At 39.7% G+C, this 24,439-nt stretch overlaps 1 protein-coding gene across 8 annotated transcripts in view; it reads right to left on the minus strand.

Moving 5' to 3' along the window:
• The window catches only part of ST7 (suppression of tumorigenicity 7), a 249,212-nt gene that overhangs the window by 179,786 nt on the left and 44,987 nt on the right, over positions 1 to 24,439 (minus strand). For 2 of the 8 annotated variants that reach the window (XM_033098867.1, XM_033098868.1), the window contains exon 1: positions 5,409 to 5,819. The exons of 4 other annotated variants lie outside the window; for them this stretch is intronic. In XM_033098867.1, the coding sequence (XP_032954758.1) occupies positions 5,409 to 5,430 (22 nt within the window). In that variant the 5' untranslated portion in view covers positions 5,431 to 5,819. Of the gene's footprint in view, positions 1 to 5,408; positions 5,822 to 11,109; positions 11,138 to 24,439 lie in introns of those variants that run through there. 2 more of the 8 variants (XM_033098866.1, XM_033098865.1) reach the window with 2 other exon arrangements.

Raw genomic sequence — 24,439 nt, forward strand, 5'->3', positions numbered from 1 at the left:
CTTATGTTGTCAAAAGGAGAGAAAAGATTAGACAGTAAGACAAGCGGAAAATGTTATGAGCTTTAACTTCCCAGGCTCTTGTATCACCACGTCCCAACATAAATCTCTATGATCTATAATTATTTTTCCATATTTGTGACTTTAGCAATCTATGTTATTCTACTTATCTAAAGTCATGTAATATTTTTTTTATATATTCAGTGCTCTGAGTATAGACTTAGAGGTAAATTTTTGTGTGTACACTTAAGTATTTATATTTTTGCTTTAAGTAACATGAAAGCATTTTAAATCCAATACAGCTAAATACTAACAGCCAGATTAAAGTTGTAGAGGGGGAAAAAAATGGCTGAACTACGTAATGAATTCCTAAACTATGTAGTTTCATACGATAAAAATTAATAAAGGGCGAAAGAAAATATAGTACTAAAATGTCATGCTAAGTACTAAATGTCAAACATACTAAGCGAAAACATCATACAATTATTTAATAATAACTAGGGCTTATATTCAAAAGTTGTCTAGTTGTGAATAGCCATTTTGGAATGACCATAGTTACTATTAACATCTGAGACGATTCACAGAAATTATAGCAACACAACAGATTAACCGAGGTTAATCTCACACATGATTAGTTGTCAACAATGGCCCCAAAATACACATAAAAAGGAGGCTGATTCATTTGCTTCTCTCTGAAAGAGATGCCTGTTTAATTATTAAGTTTCTTGGTGACCTACTATTGCTAGAGTATATTCATTTGACTATCTCCCACACAGTAGCTCAAAATTTGAGATCACTCTTTTGTCCTCGGAAACATGGTACCACACTCAATACTAAAACTGAAAAACGGTCACTTTTAATGCATTCATCAGTAATGAAAATAAAAGGCAACAGTTGACCTTGTGGTGTACACCAAAGACAAATCATACATACCCCAAATCCTTTTTGGCATCTGGCTACCTACCCAAGGTGACGTGGGAATCCGGAGAATGGCAGGGAGGACTTGTGGGCCACACACCAGAGCTGAAGAGAACTGACAGCCTACCACATGCGGCCACCATTTCCCCTTCACCACTAAGCAACTAAGCATTACCGCTTTCCTGGTAGTTTGGTGATTTCTTTTTCCCCTTTCATAGATGCACTAGATATTCTTTTTAATCTATTACTACTATAACAAAATTTTAGGGGAAGGAATTAAACGACACTATTTGCCCCAGAAGCACCCTGTTTCTCAAAAGGTAAGTAAGGTATTGCTCTCTTCACTGGACTAATAAAGCAGGTGCTTTAGAAGACACATTAATGTGTCAAACCAGGGCAAAATTCCCAACACAGCACATCTTGAGCCCTGAAAAATTAAACATGTGAGGGGAGAAAGGAGGAGGATTGGGCCGGATAAATGATAATTGAACAACAGTTCATCGAACTTGAAGTATTGACTCTTCAGAGAACAACCGGTTTTATCAGGAAGGATGTAACCAAAGGGCAGCAATGCAAAACCACTTTTTCTTATGCCACGAAAAATTAAATTGTTCTCCCCCTTTATAAAATTTTAAGAGGAAACTAAATTTTTGAAATCGTGTGGAATTCAATTGATCAATTTGAAAATATCATTAAATCAAATTAAGCCCAAAATATGGATTTTAATGACCACTCCCCTCGACAAAGCTTTACTGATAGTACTTTCTTCTTAAACCTAATTTATTCTCACCACAGAAATTAAAATTTTATTTCCTCAAAGCAGATAAAAAACAAACATACTGATCCCATTTTTAGACATGGGAAATTTCAGCAGAGGAAAAACTCAGTGAAATACATCAAGATGGTAAAAAAGTTACAGAAGCCACACTTCCTGTTTTGTAACGATTAATCTACACATAACATAGAACACTTCCATTTCAAAGTGGGCCAAAATAGATTGTGGCCAAACTACACAACTATGGGAGATTCAGATCCACTTAGTGAGAAAAAATAAGACTGGCACTTTGGAGACATTCACTAAAACGATATCATAAGATATTCACTAAAACAATGTCAGACAGAATTTATTAATTCTGTTGCCATTATTATGTAAATCTTTAACTAGAGGAACAAGGGTCTACTCTTTCAGGTGAATTTTGTGGTCATTTCCAAGGCTCTTTGTGTGGCAGGGTGGTGGGGAGTGGGACTTTTTGGTATTTAAACCAAGCAATACTATTTCAGTGTGACAGAACATGTTATCATGTGATACCCAGGCTTGGTTATCACTGCAAATTCCCGACCTCCAAGTTCTGAAACATAAAGTCAACTGAATCAATCCAGTACTTGAAAATGAAGACACTGACATTTCCTTCTCTTACAGGCAAAGAGCAAGGAGGAGAGAAACAAAATTTGGAAGAGCCATTTACACAAGACTCTATGGAAATGATGTCAGAACAGTGACTACCTTCTGATGAGGAGCAGTAATATTGACTGGGAAGGGTGGTCACAAGTGTACTTTCTGGAGTAGCAGAAATGCTGTTTCTTTATCTGGGTAGTAGTTCTACGAGTGTAAACATAGGTGAAAGTTCACTGAGCTGCACACCTTGGATTATGCATTTTATTGTATGTAAACCGTACCTCAATTTAAAGAATGAAAGCATCCAGTACAAGGAAAGTACTGCAACCAGAATCAAGGGTAAGAATCATGAAATCAGAACGTTAGGAAAAAACTGACCTTTCCAAGTTCCAGCACAGCATTGTACACAGGGCATATTTATTATAAAAATTTAATAAGAATATCCCAGGGGATTTGGAAGATCCCTTCTGAACTAATTAGAGCTTCAAATGTGACTATTTTTCTAAATATTCTAAATATAGATAATTTCAGCCTACATAATAGCTTTTAAAAGGTGGACATTAAAGGCCTAGAAAGCTATGCTCAAAACACAAAGAAAATCTACTTGTCGTAACTCTGAGTACAGATTTAAGGCATCTCCTTATGTGAAGAAGGAAGTCCAATCTCAACACTTAACCATCACTGACAGTACGAATCTATCCACGGTCTTCTATTGACAAGCAAGAAACAAAACTTAATACTAAGTAAAGTTTAAAAAAAAATAAAGCCAAACACTTGTATGACGGCGTTCTGTCTTCTGAATAGTATTCTGACTGTTCAGTAATCTGGTAGCTATGGAAACCAAAAGCAACCAGCAGTTTTCAAACATACCACATAGCACATGGGTGATATTAATATCAAAAGTCAAGTGTGATGATCAAGAAAGGCTGTTTTTGCTGGCCAGAATAGAGTTCATAGTCCAAGAATCCAAAGACAACCACCCTGAGTTACAGCTTCCATTTTCAGCTACACAAAGTAATAAGACTAATTTCCCTTTGGTAGATAAATTTTCTGTCCATACCTAGGTTCCTACATTAACAAAATTCCATGACTGAAATGAAACTGGTAAGTCTTTGCCTCTTAATAATCTGTTTCCATTTCTAGGATGACAATGAAGGAGATCAAAAGTTTCAGCCTTTGGGGATGTTGATTTTAAGCTGGTTATTAAGAAATAAAAGAATCAGACAGAAGCTTTGACTCAGAAAGCTCCCCACTTTCCCCACCAAGAGATTCAGAGGGAAGGATGTACCCCAGGAAGCAAATCCTGGGCGATTCACCTTAGCAGGCTAAATGGGATTATGTATGAGAGACGGGAGGGCATGGAACAGGGGCCTGTTCACTGGATTACCCCGTGTCCGTCTCATTGCTTCTGGATCGCCTCGCCATAATTGACTTGCCAGGTGTGTTCTGCTCTTCCTCGATTACCTGTAAGTCACCCATTCTCACTTCTGAAATCTACAATTCCATTCCCCTCCTTTTTACTTCTTTGTCCAAAAAGGCATATATACCCAATTTTACCTCACTGTCTTCGGAATTTTCATGCTTATGTGAATTCCCCATGCACATGTATTAAAATTTTATTTTCTCCTATTAATCTGTCTCTGATGATTTGGTTTTAGCCCAGCTAGAGCTTAGAAGGTGAGAGGAAAAATACCACATATACCAGGGATGCCAAAAAAAGTATACACATGACTTGTACTCATCTTTTGTTATCAGTATTATTGAATATTACAATTTTAATACAGCTTTTTCCTTTCTTAAAATGTGTATACATTTTCTTGGCCATATATACATATATATTCCCCCACAAGAATAATTCCAAATGTGCAATTCAGTGAATTAGAAAAATATTTTTAAATTATTGGAAAATAATATTGTCATATGCTGAATAGGACACTGCATTTCACTGTTAATATACCTTGACCTTGATTAGGCAATGTAGTAATTTCAAAAATGGGAAGCTACCAGAAACAGCAAAAGTAATCAACCCTGAAAGAAAGCCAATCAGGAAACAAAAGAACTGAGTATCATAAGATCTCTTGAAATACTAGTATTCTGGGTGATTACTTAGCTGTGTACAAATGTGAAGTCACACTAATCACCTGAGATCAGAAGAAAAGGTCGAATTATAAATTCCTAAGAAATGTATTTCTTAAATTTCTGCCCTAGCCCTCCACTCCTCTCAAAGATAGCAGCCTGCCAGTTTTTAATGTTCTAGGCCAGCAGGTTGCGTCTCTTCAGAAATTCGTAACTGTCACCTTTGCTCATAGACAGTGACCAAATATCTGGCAGAGCCTGTACAGCTGCATCGACAAGTCATATTATTCTACGTCCAACATTAAATAATCCTCAAATTCCCCAGGCTGGTCGTCATTTTATAAATCCCAGTTTTAGCTGCCTGCAAGTGCTGTCCAGCCCAGCCCACTGTGCAGGCCTGTCTGCACCAAAGCAATTTCGTCGTATAAGTTTTAAGACAGATATGATGCTGCTGGATGGGACGCTGGCCAGCATATCAAAATTGAAGGCATTGTGCAAAAAAAAAAAATCTATCTTCAAAAATAAAGCATATTTCTTACTCTTTTATAATCCACATAAAACGTTTACTATATTTTTATAAAAATATGGAGGAAGAGGTTATGATGATACTTTCATCCTTTTAGATTAAAAAATGTAAGCTCTTCTTTCCTTTCTAATAAGCACTATCATCTCAGGTGCTCCCAGGATCTATTTTAGGGTTTAAGGATCATTCGAGAACCCACAACAATAGATCCGTGACAGACATGATCCCATCAATTAACACTTTCTGGGAGGCAGCCTGGATTCCCGGGTCCCTCCCTCCTCCTGGAGGCCTGGCTGTGACCACAGTGACATCTCTGGCCTTAAGGATGAATGACCCATCTAAGGGGGAAATCCCTTCCCTAGACCAATTCCTTTGTAATTAGAGTCAAATACAAAGCCCGTTAATGACCTAAGGCAAAGTGATATGAACTCCAAGCCAATGAAACCATGACAGGAAGCAGATTTCTCAACAGCAAAGAAGTGGGATCCATTTACTTACATGAAGATTCAGTGCCAAACATGGCTGGCTCCAGAGGCTGCTTTAAAAAAATTAGAAGAAAGGAAAAAAAAGGAAGGAGGAAAAGGCGAGTATGAGCTGGAGAGATGAGCCTCTGCACAGCAGGGGTCACGAGGACAGACAATGCAGTCCAGGCTGAGTCCAGCTGCCAGATTCTCCTCTTACAGGCTTCAGTGTTCTCCCGAGTGATTGCAAAGCAAGGTCTCCTCCAGCACCAAAAACCAAAACCAAAGAGCTGCTTCTGGAAATCCAATAGGGAAAGAGGCGACGTGGCTCTGCAGAGATGCAATGAGGCAGGTCTGGCAGCAGCAGCCACAGAGGATACTGCAACCCCAGCCCTGCCGTAGCAGTAAGACAATAGCAGGGCTCATGCAGACACGGCTGACGTCAGAGCCCTGCACGGACGGACTGCCTGCGAGTCAGAGGCTCAGGGCCTGGGGGAAGCAGCGAGCAAAGGGGAATGCCTTTGTCACAAAAACGCAGGAGATCAAGAGGCACGTATGTAGTCCCCTCCTGACAGGTCTTTATCCTGTAATACACCAAGCACTAAAAAGAGACCTCAACGAAATTTAAATAGTGGCTATATAGCAACTAACCACAAAGATACGCAGATCAGGGTTCTTGGTTTTAGGTGGCAAGTAGAATTTTTCAAGGGAATTAAGAATATCAGAAATTAGAAGAATAAATAATTTACCTTTAAAAATAACTGCAGAACTCATTGTTTTTTCTCTAGGCTTATGGCAGACTGACAGATCAAGGGTGTACACTCAATTTCAAATATGTGAAAACATGCATACTATTGCACATACCTTTTGGGCAGATAAACACACAGCTGTAACAGGCACACAGTGAGCACTCAAATTATTAGGTATTTTGCAACTATTTTTTAAAGGTGAAAACCACTGCTCTAGGAACCTACCCTATTCCTTTTGCCTTATTTTTCTTCATTTTTCCTAATGAGAATTCCCACCATTTTCCAGAGTAACTCAATCATTTTAAGGCTGTGTGCACACACCTGTGTCCACCTATGTGCAAGGGGGCACTTATGACCAACAAACACAATTCCTTTTAACCTAGCCATGCAAAGAAATAATTGAAGACATGAATATTTTGTCTCTTGACTCACTTGACAAATAAGTCTTCCTGCATTACCTTCACTCTTGCAAATTTGGTTTAAAAAAATGAAAAGCTAGAAGTATACAGACTTCCATTAAAACGTCTATTAGTACAAGCAATGAAAGGAGTCTTGTTTTAATGCTTTAAAAGTACTGAAATGTAGAAAGTGTGTGTGTATGTGTACTCCCATAATCCCACACTTTTTAAATCATATAAAGTAGGAAGTTTAAGAGCTCGTTACTTCTCCATTCATTCATCCAAAGTGTCTATTTTTCCAAATATTTTCTTATGTTTACAAAGACATGTCTTTATATAATAATACAGCTTTAAATATTAAATTTTGATATGAAAATGGAACTGAAAAATTACCATCTAAAATATCATTAATAGCTTTTCTGGTCAGTATATGTAGATCCATCTCATCCTTTTAATGGTTGAGTAATATTCCATTGTGTGGATGTAGCATAATTTATTCAAGATAATCTGACCTTCAGGTAACTGAAGATAAGAAAATGCAATGATGCCACAGAAGATAAAGAACAAATATTTTGTTGTAGAAAAGAATAACCATAACTAATATTTACTGAGTGTTTACTATATTCCAGATAATATTTGAGAACTTTACATGTATTAACTTACTTAATCTTCATAACAGCCCTACGAGGTAGACACCGCTATTATCCACACTTGACAGAGGGTGAAATAATTTGCCAAGGCCACGAAGGTAATAAATGAGAAGCTAGGATTCAAACCTAGCCAGTCTGTTTCCAAAGCATATATTCTTAACTACTCTTCCATAATGCCTCTTGAGAAATGAATACATAATTACCAAAATTATATTATAAGAATTCAACTAAAATAAAGGAAAACAGAAGTCAATTAAAAATGGGGAGGGAGAAAAAATACCTTCAAAGAGAAAGGTCACCAGAGAAATCTAAAAATGACAGGAAGGACTGAACTAAAAATCGCAGGAATTAAGAAAAATGTGTATCTCCCAAAATAATCAGTCAGGTCACCAACCAGGGGAGAATGTCAATAATGGTGCTGAGATATACCTGTAGAACTTGGAAAGGGCAATATACTTCTAAAGGGTGGAAACCAGAATATTATCTTACGTAAGATCTAGTTTAAATAGCAGACCAGATACTGCAGAGGAACAGACACACAAATGGTAGATGGATGTGGCCATCAGAAAGGCAAGAAGTAGAATGAGAAAATATCCCTGGGTAAGAGACATTTCCCACCAGAAGCCACACAGTCTAGATGCAGTAACTGCTTTGCCAACTCACTGATAAAGCTCCTTTGTTCAGCTCAGACGTGAGGGCGTATATACGCATACACACGTACATTTTTCTGAGCGCCTATATTTATTTCTTGGCACAGACTTCTAAGAGTAAGTAAAAGGCTGCGACATTTTTCAAGAAGTCTACTTTTTAGATAACTATGATAAAAACATCATGTATTTCACTTGCCAGCAAAACTGGACACAAATGACAACCTCTGACTCCTCGTACGGTTTCTATAACCTCTGGAGGCCTGAAGTATTTCTAAACACTTTTGATGGTTGGGATCCATATCACTGAAACTCCATATGTGACAAAACGGATTCCAAAAATTCGGTTCACTCCAATTTCTTCCTCTAGTTAGCTGGCACGATCTCAAAGAATGAAGACAAATTTTAGTGTGTGGCCTGAGGAGAATGTAATAAACAAAGAATAAAACTGATCTGACGTCACCCATGACACACCACAAAATCACATAATACGTTCCAAAACCAAAGTGATCCTGGGTTGTCAATTCTAATTATGCCTGCCTGCCTGTGACTGTGGCCTTCCACTAGTAAAGAGAACACTATTAATTTCAGGATAAAATTAGCAATAAAAGAAAAGATAAATATATTCAAAATAATTAGTGGTCAAAATAATTATTGTTAAACTAGAATGCTGCTGATAAAGAAAAATAATAATGAAAATCATAAAGTAAGTCACTAGTCACTATTAGAGGAAATCCCATTTATAAATTCACTCAACAACTACTTCCACGGAGCCTGGCATTCTGCACTCTGGGGGTCCAGCATGAACAAACTCCCTCCTCTATGAGCTTACAGTCCTAGTGGGTGAGACAGACAAACAAATAGGCAATATGTCAACAGGTGGTATGTGTTATAAAGAAAGAGGAGTTAGAGGATGACGAGTGATTGAATGGAAGGTTAAATTGTTAGGTAATACCACCATTTTAAAAAGATGACATTTCAACAGAGGCCTGAAAAAACTAAGGGGACCCACCATGGATAATATGGAAACCACATGGGAGAAAAAGCATTCCAGAAAAAAAAATTAAATAAATCTACTCTTGAATCATCAAGGATCAGTTTTCCATTGGAAGATGTCCTCCTCGGTGTTGTGATGATGACATTTAGTACAAAAGCAGTTGTGCTAATTGTGCTGATAGCAAAATAAATGCTCTTTTCTAATCCAAAAGACTTCACTCTCCCATGAACTGAAAACATATGTGTTCTTTTCCTTAAAGTTTAATAGACTATATATGACTGTATTTGCAAACATGTAAGTGTTTATAAAAATCACCTTAGAAGACAACATTCAAAACAGCTTCCTAGCACATCAGACAACTAATTTAGTTAATGTATCTATGAATGTGGTAAGAACTTAAACTACATATTCTCTCCAGAGTACACACAATAATTTTGAAAGTGTCATATCTGGAATTTCTCTGGAGCCACTTCCTCTGTTCACATTAAAATTTTATTTTCTGGGCCACCCCGGTGGCTCAGGTGGTTGGAGTGCCACGCTCCTAATGCCACAGGCCACGGGTTCGATTCCCACATGGGCCAGTGAGCTGCGCCCTCTACAGCTAAGATTGTGAACAACAGCTCTCCATGGAGCTGGGCTGCCCTGAGCAGCCGGAGGTCAGTGTGAGCTGCCGTGGGCTGCTGTGTGCTGACGTGTGCTACCGTGAGTGGCCAGCAGCTAATAAGAGCTGCCGTGAGCTGCTGTGAACAGCCGACCAACAACCAGCGACTGGAGCTGCGCCCTACAACTAGACTGAGAAACAATGGCTTAAAAACCAGGGTGCAGGAGCAAAAAAAAAAAAAAGAGAGAGAGAGAGAGACAGAGAGAGACAGAGAGAGGGAGGGAGGGAGGGAGAGAGAGAGAAAGAAAGAAAGAAATTCAAAACATACACACATATGAGAGAGAGAGAGAGGGGTGGGCGTGGGTACTAGGTCCATTGGCTTTAAAGCAACTCTAAAATAGAAAAATATGGGCAATACGGGCTTATAAAGAAAACATATTTCAGGTAATTAATTAGATGTTTTATCTTCAAAAAAAATATTCACCACATAAGTCCTACACATAGCAAGCTCCTAAAAGTTGTATTTTAAATTCTCAATTACACGAAAAATTTGATTTGCACACCATAGTTAGCTGTCTTGCCAAAGGTCCATCCACTGGGATTTTGTCATTATACTGGGTCTGGCAAGTGGGTCTTTGCCCTAGTGAAAAATCTTCCACAAGACTTGTTCTTTAGTTGAAAAGGAATCTGTCAGAAAACTGTGTCACCATTACCCCAAAATTCAAATTTAAGGTACTATAATTTTGAATTAGTTGCACAAATTTGGGGCAAAGACTCATGTCCTTACCTCCGTAGCAGCACTTCACATCCCAACTCTACCTTCACCCCATCCAATCTAAGGGAATCCCCCACTTTCTCATCAAGCAAGTGCCACCCATGGTTAGATTAATCTTAACTTCATTCCAGAACCTGTACCAATTTGCCATTCAGTGAAACTAGAAATTGAAAACAAGGCTATGCAGTTGTATGGTTTTTTTTGTTTTTGTTTTGTTTTGTTTTAATGTTGAATACTTTTTTTTTTGGATAATTTTTATTTTTTTTTAAGGAGGGTGCAGCTCACAGTGGCCCATGCAGGGATCGAACTGGCAACCTTGGTGTTATTCACACCATGCTTTAACCAACTGAGTTAACTGGCCACCCCAAGACTGTGCAGTTTTTAAGAGGCTAGTTATCCATGAGAAAAATCTGGACATATTAACACTCAGAAAATTTCGGATAAAAACTAAAATTCTCCAATTCATTTCATTAACTCCATCTAAAAGATAGGGCTACACACATCACAAAACAAACACCACAATGCAAAAAATGTTTTACAGAAACCACAAGCTCTCTGTAGACAGTGTATATATTTTATTCTCTATGTGGCATAATCCGAACTCAGATGTTTATACTCTTAAACCTTCTGGCCAGAGGGGACAAATGTGGATTAATCACAGGTTGCAGTTTATCTTAAGTCTGCTTGAGTATGACCTAAATGGCAATAGGAAAAACGAGAAGGGTATGTCGGAGAAATTCCCTTCAGTACTTATCCTAAATTATCACAGTTTATACACAACAAATGCATACATATTCAGGAATAAATTCATGCATAATATATTTAAAATTACAAACACAACCAACATAATTTCTTAAATATATAAATTCAAAATATTATATTTTTAAGTAATTCCAGAATATATTTCAAATTTAATTTTACCTGTATAATCCATAGTGAAGCAATAGGCAGGAAAGCAGGTATTTCCAAGGTATAACACTATCAGACACAAAGTGAAACAGCTCTCTGAACAGGCAGAGCGCTGTGGGGAAAGCCTCCTGCATGTGACAGAAAGCACACACACACTTCTGCTTATCTCAACTCAGGCTGCAACAGTCGTGGCTCTGCTCTCTCTGCCTGTTCTTTTAAAGTCATCCTTAGAATAGTCTCTCTAGAAAAGAACCATTATTTCTTCCCATTTGATTCCTGTAGTATCAGTTTAAAACGAGGAAAAAACTAAATCTTCTTTCTCTAAGTGAAAACACAAGATAGCTATACTTTACCTTGATCCTCAATGTTACAAACCTACATAACCTGAAAGGTGTCAGCGCCCAAAGTTTTAGAAAGAATATAATTTTGTCATTACAGAAATTAAGTATCACAATAAAGAGAGTCACATGAATTTTTTGGCTTCCCAGTGCATATAAATGTTATGTTTATACTATATAAAGTGTGTAATAGCAATATGTCTAAAAACACCAATGTACATACCTTAATTAAAAATACTTTATTGCTAAAATATGCTAACCCTCATCTAAACCTTCAGCAAATCGTAATTGTATTGCTGGTGGAGGGTCTTGCTTCAGTGCTGATAGCTGCTGACTGATATGGGTGGTGGTTGCTGAAGGCTGGGGTGGCTGTGGCAATCTCATAAAATAAGACAATGAAGCTTGCCTCATCAACTGACGCTTCCTTTCACGGACAATTTCCCTGCAGCATGCAATGATGTCTGATAGCATTTCACCCCCACTGACATTACCTCTCAAACTCTGCTGCTGCTCTATCAACTAAGTTTATGTTGTCTTTTCAATGTTCTTCACAGCATCTTCACCAGGAGTAGACTCCATCTCAAGAAACTATTTTCTTTGCTCATCCATAAGAAGCAGCTCCTCATCCGTTCAAGTTTTGTTATGAGATTCCAGCAATTCAGTCATGTCTCCAGGCTCCACTTCTAATTCTAGTCCTCCTGCTGTTTCCACCACATCTTCAGTTACTTCCTCCACTGAGGCTTGAACCCCTCAAAGCCATCCATGAGGGATGGAATGAAGTTCTTCCAAACTCCTGTTAATGTTGATATTTTTACCTATTCCCATGAATCACTAATGTTAATGGCGTTTAAAATGGTGAATCCTTTCCAGAAGGTTTTCAATTGACTTTGCCCAGACCCATCAAAGGAATCACTATCTCTGGCAGCTGCATAGCCTTATAAAATGTATTTCTTAACAATACTTGGAAGTCTAAATTACTCCTTGGTCCATGGGCTGCAGAATGGCTGTTATGTTAGCAGGCATGAAAACAACATTAATTTCATTGTAAATCTCCTTCAGAGCTCATGTGTGACCAGGTGCACTGTCAATGAGTTGTAATATTTTGAAAAGAATTTTTTTTTTTTCTGAGCAGTAAGTCTCAACAATGGGTTTAAATTTTCAGTAAACCATGTTCTAAACAAATGTGCTATCATTCAAGCTTTGTTATTCCATTTATAAAGCACAGCAGAGTAGATTTAGCATAATTCTTAAGTGACCGATGATTTTCAGATGGCAAATGAGCACTGGCTTCAACATAAAGTCCCCAGCTGCATAAGCCCCTAACAAGAGAGTCAGCCTGTCCTTTGAAGATTTGAAGCCCGGCACTGACTTCTCCTTTCCATTTATGCAATTCCTAGATGGCATCTTCTTCCAAATAAAGCTGTGAAAATCTGTTGTTTAATGCAGCCATCTTCATGAATTACCTTAACTAGACCTTCTCGATTACTTGCTGCAGTTTTTTTATTACACACCAGCACTTGCTTCACCTTGTACTTTTATGTTATGGAAATGACTTCTTCACTTAAATCTCACAAACCAACCTCTGCCAGCTGCAAACTTTTCTTCTGCAGCTTCCTCATTCTCAGCCTTCACAGAATTGAAGAGAATTGGGGCCTTGCTCTGGATTGGGCTTTGGTTTAAGAGAATGTTGTGGCTGGTTTGATCTTCTGTTCAGACCCTTAAAACTTTTTCCACGTCAGCAATAGGTTGTTTTGCTTTCTTATCATTCATGAGTTCACTGCAGTAACACTTTTAATTTCCTTCGAGAACTTTTCCTTTGCATTCAAACTTGGCTGCTGGTGCAAGAGGCGTAGATTTCAGCCTCTCTTGGCTTTTGACATGAGTTTCTCACTAAACTTAATCATTTCTAGCTTTTGATTTAAAGTGAGAGACGTGACTCTTCCTTTTACTTGAACACTTGAAGGTCATTGTAGGGTTATTAATTGACCTAATTTCAATATTGTTGTGTCTCAGGGAACAGGGAGGCCCAGGAGAGGGAGAGAGATAAGAAACAGCAGTTCGGTAGAGCAGTCAGAACACACATAATATTTATTAAGCTTGCCATCTTATATGGGCACAGTTCACGGCACCCAGCAACAATTACAATAGTGAAGGGGACCAAGGTTTTGCCACCATGAAGCTGCTTTTGGGAACTGATTTTAAGCTGGTTATTAAGAAAAAAAAAAGACTCAGAAAAAAACCTTTGAGCCTCCCCCTTCCTGTCTAAGAGATTTAGATGGAAATGTCTACCCCAGGAAAGAAATCTTAGGAAGTTCACCTTAACTTAATGTGAATTAAGTATGGTAAATAGGAGGGCTTCAGGTAGGAGCCTATTAGCTAGATAACCCCTGAGTCTCAATATTTCTGAGTCACCCATCAAGAATGTTCCTGCCCCATGTGTTCCACTCCTCCTCAACTACCTGTAAATCGCCCATTCTCACTTCTGAAATCTAAGACCAAGTTCCCTCCCCTTACTTCCTTTGTCCAAAATGTCATATATACCCAATGTCATATATACTCACTGTCTATGGAATTTTCAAGCTTATATGAATTCCCCATGCACATGTATTAAAATTTTGATTTACTTGAGTTAATCCATTTCTGATAATTTGATTATTGGCCCAGCTAGAAGAACTTAGGAAGTGGGAGAAAAAGTATCATATATATTTTTTTAGCCCCCACAAAAGTAACATCAAAGATCACTGGTCACAGGGTTTTGGTCAAGATGGCAGAGTAGGTAAAAGCTATGCTCACCTCTTTCCCACAACCAATTCAAAATTACAACGAAACTACAAAACAGTCATCATTGAGAACTGCTTCAAGTCTAGATGAACATAAGTCCTATAACTAAGAATACACAGAAGAAGCTACATTGAGACTGGTATGAGGGGCCGACACATGGAATGAGCTGGTCTGACACCCATGTGTAATGGTTAAAAAATGGAAGGTATATCTCAGCTGTGGAAGTCACCCCTGAGGAGAGAAGGGGTACCAGCCCCACACCAAGCTCCCCAGCCCAGGGTTCCAGTGACAGAAAGACAAGTCCCCATAACTTCTGGTGTCAAAACCAGAGGAGACTGGGGTGAGTAAGACAAAGGGCTGATGAAGTCCCAGGTGCTCCTCTTAAAGGGCCTGCACATGGACTTACTTGCTGATGTACTCACTCACTCTGGGCTCCAGCACTGGGGTAGCAACTCAAAAGGCTCCAGGAACATATGGGAAGGAAATGAGTTGTCTGGTTTCAGGGTGAGGACTGTAGGGGCAGCTTTCTCCCAGACAGAAAGGCTGGCAGAAGCTATTGTTCCTTTGTTGAGCCCTCACCTCAGCCACTCTGCACGCACAGATGGGAGCCATAACTGAGTCTCCATCAACCTAGCTAACACCACTCGCCCTGCTCTGGTGATTCCCTGAGATCCCACATCATCCAACTTGTGGGCCCACCAAAGCTGCTTCCAGTGGCTTTTCCATAAGAATTACCAGCCTTGGCCCATGCTGTGAACTTTTCTGAAATCTCTCAAAGATTCACAAACCTCAAACAAGCAATGTCTGGCCTTGGCATGCCCCATACCTCTCTCACAAAGCAGCCTTAAGTCTGACATTTAGCCACAGCCAGCCTTAGTTTAGTCTCTCCCAGGTACCTCCAAGCCCAGCACAAGTGGCAATCATCTGCAGATCACTTTGCAGATCATACCAACTGGCCCCGGGCATGACACAGGCAGTGGTTGACCTTGGTCTGCACCACAGACCCTGCCAAGGGGCCCCAGAACCACACACCCAGTGGCCAGCTTCAAACAACACCAGAGCACCACCCAATCACCTCCAAAAATTATACACCCAAAGGGCAGACTCAGCAGGTACCAGAGACCTGCTAAAGTGAATCCTGCTCTGTTGGGTCAGCTCTGTACAACAGCTCCTCCATCGTAGTCAGTAGGGCACACACAACCCACACAAGGGACACACCTGGAGCACCCAGTTCAGGTGACCCGGAAGACGGCACCACTGGGCCCCACAGGACACCTACTACATAAGGCTGCTCTACTAAGACCGAAAGAGAGAGCAGCTCTACCTAACACGCAGAAACAAACACGGAGAGGAAGCCAAAATGAAGAGACAGATAAAAATGTCTGAAATGAAAGAACAGAACAAAACTCCAGAAAAAGCACTAAATAAAATGAAGACAAGCAATGTACCAGATGCAGAGTTCAAAACATTGGTTATAAGGATACTCAATGATCCCAGTCGGAACTTCAACAAAGAGACAGGAAACATAAAAATGGAGAAAGAAAAAATAAAAGAGAACCAGAGAGTAATGAAGAATATAATAACTGAAATGAAGATTACATGAGAGGGAATCAACAGTAGATTAAATGAAGTAGAAAATCAAATCAGTGATTTGGAAGGTAAAGTAGCAGAAAACACCCAATGAGAACAGCAAAAACAATATCAAAAAACTGAGGCTAGTTTAAGGACTTCTGGGACAACATCAAGCGTACCAACATTCGAATAATAGAGCTATGAGATGAAGAGAGAGAGCAAGAAATTGAAAACCTATTGAAAGGAATAATGACAGACAACTTCCCTAAGCTGGTGAAGGAAATAGACATATAATCACAGAAAGCGTAGAAAGTCCCAAACAAGATGAACCCAAAGAGGCCCAACCAAGACATCATAATTAAAATGCCCAAAGTAAAAGACAAAGAAAGAATCTTAAAAAGCAGCAAGAGAAAAGCAGTCAGTTACCTACAAGGGAACTGCCAGAAGACAGTCAGCTGATTTCTCAACAGAAACTGTGCAGGCCAGAAGGGACTGGCACTAAATATTCAAAGTGGTGAAAAATAAGGAGCTACATCAAAGATTATTCTACCCAGCCGAGCTATCATTTAGAATTGAAGGATAAAGAGCTTCCCAGACAAGAAAAAGCTAAAGGAGTTCATTACCACTGTAGTTCAAACTCCTGTGGACATGTTAGAGGGACTTCTTTAAGAAGAATAAGGGGGGAGGAGGGAATCAAAAATATGAATAATAAGATGGCAATAACTACATATATCTCAACAATTACTTTAAATGTAAATAAATAAAATGCTCCAATCAAAAGACATAGGGTCACTGAATGGATAAGAAAACAAGAGTCGTATATGCTGCCTACAACAGACTCACTTCAGATCAAAAGACATACACAGACTAAAAGTAAAGGGATGGAGAAAGATATGTCATACAAATGCAAACAAACAAAAAAAATCTGGGATAGCAATACTTATACCAGACAAAATAGACTTTAAAACAAAGACTATAACAAGAAACAACAAAAGACCTAGCAATTCCATTTCTGGGTATTTATCTGAAGAAACCCAAAACACTAACTGGAAAAGACATATGCATCCATATATGCATTGCAACATTATTTACAATAACCAAGATATGGAAGCAACCTAAGTGTCCGTCAAAATGTGAATGGATTAAGAAGATGTGGTATACCTATATACAATGGAATATTACTCGGCCATAAAAAAGAATGAAATCTTGCCATCTGCAACAGCAGGAGTAGACCTAGAGGCTATTATATTAAGTGAAATAAGTCAGAAAGAGAAAGACAAATACCATATGATTTCATTTATATGTGGAATCTAAAGACAAAGCAAATGCACAAACAAAACAGAAACAAACTCATAGATACAGAGAACATTTTGACAGTTGCCAGATGGGAGAGGGGTTGAAGGGATGGGTGAAAAAGAGGAAAGGATTAAGAAGTAAAAATTGGGGGCGGACAGGTGGCTCAGTTGGTTGGAGCACATGCTCTTGGCCACAAGGTTGCCGGTTCAACTCCCGGAAGGGATGGTGGGCTGTGCCCCCTGCAATTAACAATGGTGAGTGGATCTGCAGCTGAGCTGCGCCCTCCACAACTAAGATTGAAAGGACAACAACTTGACTTGGATGGAGCTGATGGGTCCTGGGAAAAACACACTGTTGTTCCCGATAAGAAAAAGAAGTCCTAGAAATACACACTGTTCCCCAATAAAAGTCCTGTTCCCTGCCCCAAAAAAATCTTTAAAAAAAAAAAAAAAGAAGTACAAATTGGTAGTTACAAATAGTCATGGGGATGTGAAGTATAGCAGAAGGAATATAGTCGATAATATTGTAACAATCATGTATGGTGTCAGATGGGTATTAGATTTATTGGGGTAATCACTTCATAAGTTATATAAATGTCTGACCACTATTTTGCACACCTGAAACTAATATAATACTGTATGTCAACTGAAATAGAAAAATAAAAAGTTATTAAATGCAAAAAAAGATCACTGATCACAGATCACCGTAAAAAATATAATAAGAAGAAACAAAGTTTGAAATATTGTGAGAATTAACAAAATGTGACACAGACACAAAGTGAGCAAATGTTGAAAAAATGGCACCAATAGAAGTGGTCTCCACAGGGTTTCCACAAATCACTTTGTAAAAAAACAAAATATCTGTGAAGTGCAATAAAGCGAAGTAAAACAAGATATGCCTGTATGCTCATTCATTTGATAATATGCATATTTGATCCATTTGAAATGTATTTCATTAATTTGTAAATAAACCTAATAAAGGTAATTAAAGAATAATCCTTTTAACATACATCTAAAACCTTCAACTCACCTGTCTGAGTCCTGAAACAAACATCAGATGGGAAAGGATATATTGTCATTCCTGATACAGACTCTATCTGATGTAATCTTTAATGTCACATTGCCACATACCCTGAGCCACGGTTTCCTTCATTGCCAAATGTTTTGATCTTGAGTGTGTCCTGCTAAAACTTTTAACAATTGCTACTCCAACTTGATACAATTCCTTACTTGCCCAGACACAAGATACAAATAAATACATTTTTTTTTAAATGTAACAGCTTTCTTTTTTCCAACAACCTAAATGGTTGGACAATTTCCAACTGAGAGAGATAATAAATATTCCCCCAAAGTGTAGCTAGTTTGAGGAAGACATGGTATTGATTATTTAGAATGGTTTTATTGGAGTAGTACGATGTTTTCTTTTGCTTTTATTTTGCTACTTTCCTTTCCACTGAATAAGTTTCTCCATAAGGTAATTACAAAGTTGACAACACTATAAAATATGATTTCTAATTTTCAATACATTATCAAAAGTATGCACAGTGTGGAAATGTAAAACTTCCGGGCTCAATATCATCATGTAACAGACCTCCCGATCATCTTATAAAACAAATGAGAAAGTATCATTTCATTCAGCTGATGCTTCATTACCATAAGCAGATCCCATTACACCACCAAGCTAACAGTCCAAAGCTGTGAATTATCACCACCCTCCCTGTCACTGCTGCTCGGCAGAGCCTCTCACTTACCAGGCCTCAATTCTCTTTATTTAATCTAGGGTACAGGTTGGGGAGCTTTCCACGGGCGATAAAAATTTGATATAACAGGGGGCCGGCCCGGTGGCTCAGGTGGTTGGAGCTCCATGCTCCTAACTCTGAAGGCTGCCGGTTCGATTCCCACATGGGCCAGTGGGCTCTCAACCACAAGGTTGCCAGTTCAATTCCTCGAGTCCCGCAAGGGATGGTGGGCTCCGCCCCCTGCAACTAAGATTGAACATGGCACCCTGAGCTGAGCTGCCACTGAGCTTCCAGATGGCTCAGTTGGTTGGAGCGCGTCCTCTCAACCACAAGGTTGCCGGTTCGACTCCCACAGGGATCGTGGGCTCCCTCCCCGAGGGATGGTGGGCTGCGCCCCCTGCAACTAGCAATGGCAACTGGACCTGGAGCTGAGCTGCGCCCTCCACAACTAAGACTGAAAGGACAACAACTTGAAGCTGAACGGCACCCTCCACAACTAAGATTGAAAGGCACCCTCCACAACAACTTGACTTGGAAAAAAGTCCTGGAAGTACACACTGTTCCCCAATAAAGTCCTGCTCCCCTTCCCCAATAAAATCTTTAAAAAAAAATTTTTGATATAATAGTTTCTTCCTGATAATTAAGATGTTCAAATGGTTAACATTAATGCCATGATTGTTTTAAAATGGTAGCTCAAATGCCTAATAATAACTGTCTTAATTTCCACACAAATTATGAGTGTGTGGAAAGGAAACACTGATAGCCATTATCAGATGTCACATAAAATAGAATTTTATGCCTTTCACAATACAGTGCTGCTAGCATGGATTTTTAAAGTTCTTATCTAATTATTTGAATAACATTACTTTAAGAACAATTGCTATATTTTTATTCTTTATATTTTATAATTCTTAAGTCACAGATCTTTTAAGGAAATGCATTTTATTAACACAAAGAGAACATAATGAAAAATTAAACTAGAGAGTCTAAGATAGATGAATAAATGGGACGATATCTCCAAAGCCGACAATCTCCAGTGAAGTGCGCTGCACCCCTCAGAACCCCGGCAGGGTGGGTAGGGGCCAGGCTATGGGGCAGACAGAGCAGGCTGAAGGTGCACCTTAACCACTTAGTAGCTGGATGATTCTAAGCAAGCTTTTCAATGTCTCTAAGCCTCAGTTTGCTCAGAAATTAAGTGACAAAAAGTACTAGATGAATGCCTCGTACATCACAGCTAATATGTCAATAGCATGTATGTGCACCGGGCACCATTCTATTTCTTGTATGAAGCTATTCTATTTCTTGTATTAAGCTCCCGACAACCCTCTGAGGCACGATACCATCCTGTTCACAGATGAGGAAACTGAGGCATGGAGGATCTCATAACCTAAGGTCATACACTGTACACAGCAAATCCAGGTTCAACCCCAGTAGCCCAGCTCAGTCCTGAGCTTACCCACCACTCCCTCTATGAGTAGGTGATCCATACATGGAAGCAAAACAAGAAAAAGCATTTCAAAAAACTAGATTCATTCTTTCCAATAAAACCAAGCCAAATATTTCAGGTCAGAGTTTATAGAAATTATCTTTTTATATTTTACATTCAATTCCAATATATGGAAAAATTAGAAAACTAGAATGAAAGAGATGACGTGTAAGTCACTGTGACCGCTGGCAGTGAGGGCTGCATTAGGCAGTTATGCAGAAGTAAGTGCTCAAGGGGAGAAAGCTGGCACCATAAAGGAGCCCCTGAGCCCTCCCTCTACTCTGCAGCTCTCCAAAGTCACAACAGATACTCCTCGCCTGGTTTCTGAAGAGTTTGAACAGGACCCTCTACACTCAAACCTCACACAGGTATGAGGAGGAGAGCCCTCAACTAGACCCCTCTTTTCCTCCCAGAATTTCTTCTACCCCCATCTCACCCTCGGCGAAGGAGACTCGCTGGCATGCCTGGATGTGACCCTGGCCATGCCAACAATCACATCTCAGTCCTCGTCACCACGTAGGGACAAGTCACAAGGTCCTTCTCAGGTCACCTGTACTAACTAAGGCCCAGGACCACTGCCCTAACGCCAACTTACTGACTTAGCAGCAGCCCACACTCTCAGATTCCTGCTACAATTTAACCATTCCTGGCTCCGGCTAGAAAAAGCCTCGTTACTGAATCAAAAGACCTGGGGTGTAGCCTCCACACTGCCACTCACACCTCTCAGGTCTGAGGTAAGTCCCGGCTCCTCCGTAGGTAGGTGTCCATTCCCTCACTGGTAAAATGAGGAGGCTGAACTGGGTGATGCCTCCAAGCTCATCTCATGCTCATGATCTCGGATTCTACTTTAAACCAACGACAGCTGGGTGAGACTCCAGTAACCCCTGCAGGTAACTGCTCCTCCTCTAGCCCACCCCACCCCTCTTCCGTCCTGCCGGGGCTTTGGGGACAGCACCACCTCGAGGGTGGGAAGCCGGGGAGCAGGGTATTCCGCCCAAACGCAGTGCACTTACACTGAAGGGCTGCTGCTCCCACGGAGCCTCCGATGCTTTTCAGGCGCACCGTTCCTCTCCAGACAGGCCCCAGCCTGAGTGAGGACACAAACACATACACAAAACACACGTGGAAAGAACCGCGGGAGGCCCTGCCCACTGGAGGCCTCCCAGCCCGGTGGGTCACACCTTTAGGACGAGTCCGGCTGCCAGCAGTGGAGTTTCTGAAGGAGACCCTCCTTCCAGCTACGCCTGGGAGGCAGAACGGGGAGTTTTCTGTAGACAGACGACAGCTCAGGGGCTGAAACAGCGCCCTCCTGTCTCCTTTGCATGACTGTCCCACCTGGAGTAGGCCTTGCTCTTGGAGGGCCGCAGCCCCTCACCCTTCCCAGAGAAAGACAATGAGCATGGCTTCCACTTCCCTCTTCCCTCGTAAACCCCCAAACTATTACTTTACCATAATATCTTACGTCACATTTCCGACCCATACAATAACTCACTTTATTATACGTTTTAAAGCCCCAGGGTTGCCTTATAAATGCTCACCCTGTTTTTCCATATTTCAGAAATGATAATACGGGTTTTCCCTCCCCACCAACATGTCAGAGTTAAGTCAAATTGCAACTTCCCCTTACTCCACCTCAGAAGAAACTTGACCTAAGACATTGCTACTCGCCCCAGCTTCTTACCCTGCCCCAGCTGCACTGCCTCAGCATTTCCTTTTCATGTTCTGTCATCCTTCACTGGCTTTGCTTACAGCACCCCAAGGCTACCTCATGGCCTATCCCATAATGTTAGAAGAGTCCATTGCGAAAAGCATCCTCCAAATAAAGAAGATTCGAACAGAGTGAGCCCAACTCCTCCCATGAGTAAACGCTACCCCTCATCCCTCAAAACTGCGAAGTAAGGCAGAGGAGAAGGAAGCAGCCACCAGGGAACGCAACAGCTCTGTGAACTAAGGAGAGAACTCAGCTGCTCAAAGCAATACCATGACCCAGACCAGTGCTAGACATTCTCCAAGGCCACGTTTAGAATTATCTTCAGAAGCACAAAGCACAATTATAACCAAAGACACGATTAACCCTGATAAGAGGTCTCCTTACCAAACTCCAAACCTTAGATAAGGGCTCTTTCTGGAAAGACCACACCTATTTGTTATGCTTTAAAAGGATGGTGGCAATGGTTTTTTACTCCATCAGATGATTGTAAAAAACACATTGGTTTAAATGCTTCATGCTAACCAATAAAAAAAAATATACGTAAATTATCCTGATACAAAACTAAGATTCATAAGAAACAACTTAAAGTTACCAAAATGCCTGGTAAAAACACGCAAGAGTAAGATTTTCTTCCCACAAATATGCACCCAACAACAAGTATGTTTATTTTACACTTTGAAAGTCAGGGTCATTTTACATACATTTCAATCACAATCAAAATCCAGGTTTCTACAACAAATAGACAGGTAGCCAAGGCAGACATAATCCCCTGGAAAATGCTTCTTCAGGCAAACCGCAGACCTTCCTGTGCGGTTTTGGTCTGTTCACCTGGCTGGTAACAGGAAACACGGAATGAGCAAAGGAAGTCAAGAAAAATGGTCATGAATGGACTATTGTGGGTTGTCCCAGAGGCAGAAAACAGTAGAGAAATTCTTCAAGAAATATGGTAGTATTCAGCTAGTTTTTGGTAAGCAAAGACAGTCACAAATCTCCATGGTACTCCGAAACATAAATCATTCTTGATGTTTTACAACAGTGTTCAGCACACTATTTCTATAAAGAAACAAACAGTAAATATTTTAGATTTTCTGAGACCACCCAGTCTCTATCCCTCAATGCTGCCATTTTACTGTAAAAGTAACGATACACAACACATAAAAGTATAACTATGCTCCAATAAAACTTTATTTATAGGCTATGAAATTGGATTTATCATTTTCATATATATCATGAGATATTATTTTGAAATTTTTTCAACCATTTAAAAATACATTTTAAGAAATATTGTTAGCTTGCAAGCCATACAAAAACAGGTGGCCCTAGGACTACAGTTTGACAGTCCCTGTTCTATAATGTTCACTGCAGTTGATTTGACATTCTCTGAAAGAGCTCCGATGTTCAATTAGTTTTCTGCCATTGATCAGACTCACAAAGGTTATGGAGTCCGTCACAAAAGGAGTCCAGCAACAACTGCATCAGGCAGCTGATGGATCAGGGCTGGGAATTCAAGAAAACTTTTACCCCAGTTCCTTGCGTTTCTAATGATATAATGAGCAATTCCCAGTGTTGATAGCCCATACTACTTTGTTCATTCCCTACTAATTAGATTAGTGGTAAATCCTGAACTGACTTATGAGAAATCAACTACCATGTTTCCCCAATAATAAGACCTAGCTGGACAATCAGCTCAAATGTGTCTTTTGGAGCAAAAATTAATATAAGATCTGGTCTTTTTTTATATTATATTTTATAAGACCGGGTCTTATGTTATAGTAAAATAAGACCGGGTCTTATATTAATTTTTGCTCCAAAAGACGCATTGGAGTTGATTGTCCGGCTAGGCCTTATTTTTGGGGAAACACGGCACTTTCACACAGGGTAACAAAAACATTTCCATAGAACACATACATCTCTAGCCCTCAAAGATTCTATAAAAATGGAAAACATGGGTTAAGATTTCCAAATCTCCTCAATTATAAGCCAGGAAACATTATACAAAGTACATTCAGAGTATAAAATACAAGTAATAGCTAGTTGGGTTTGAGAAAATCTGGTCCTTTTCACCAACAATAGGTGAAAGAGAATTCTTGAGAACAAGAAACGTAGATTTCAATCCTAAGTGCACAGTTAACTATTTAGTTAGCCATTTCACAACAGTACCTCAGTTCTGAAATTAAAAAGGAGGTTTAGATTATTTCTGTGGTCTTTTCCAGCTCTGAAATGCTTGTAGTGAGCTACAGTAATCATGATATCTGACCTAGGCTGCAGAGAATTTCAGCAGTTTTCAATTTTCGTTACCTTTAGATAAGAGGCAGGTAATTTCTTGTCAGCTCTTTTATCTCTGGGCAATGGTAAAGGCCACTGAATATGTATTTCTGCTCAGGACAATTGTGCCATCTTAGAATTACCCAGTCTTAATG

Source organism: Rhinolophus ferrumequinum, chromosome 26 (genome assembly GCF_004115265.2).
Source record: "Rhinolophus ferrumequinum isolate MPI-CBG mRhiFer1 chromosome 26, mRhiFer1_v1.p, whole genome shotgun sequence".
Lineage (NCBI taxonomy): Eukaryota > Metazoa > Chordata > Mammalia > Chiroptera > Rhinolophidae > Rhinolophus > Rhinolophus ferrumequinum.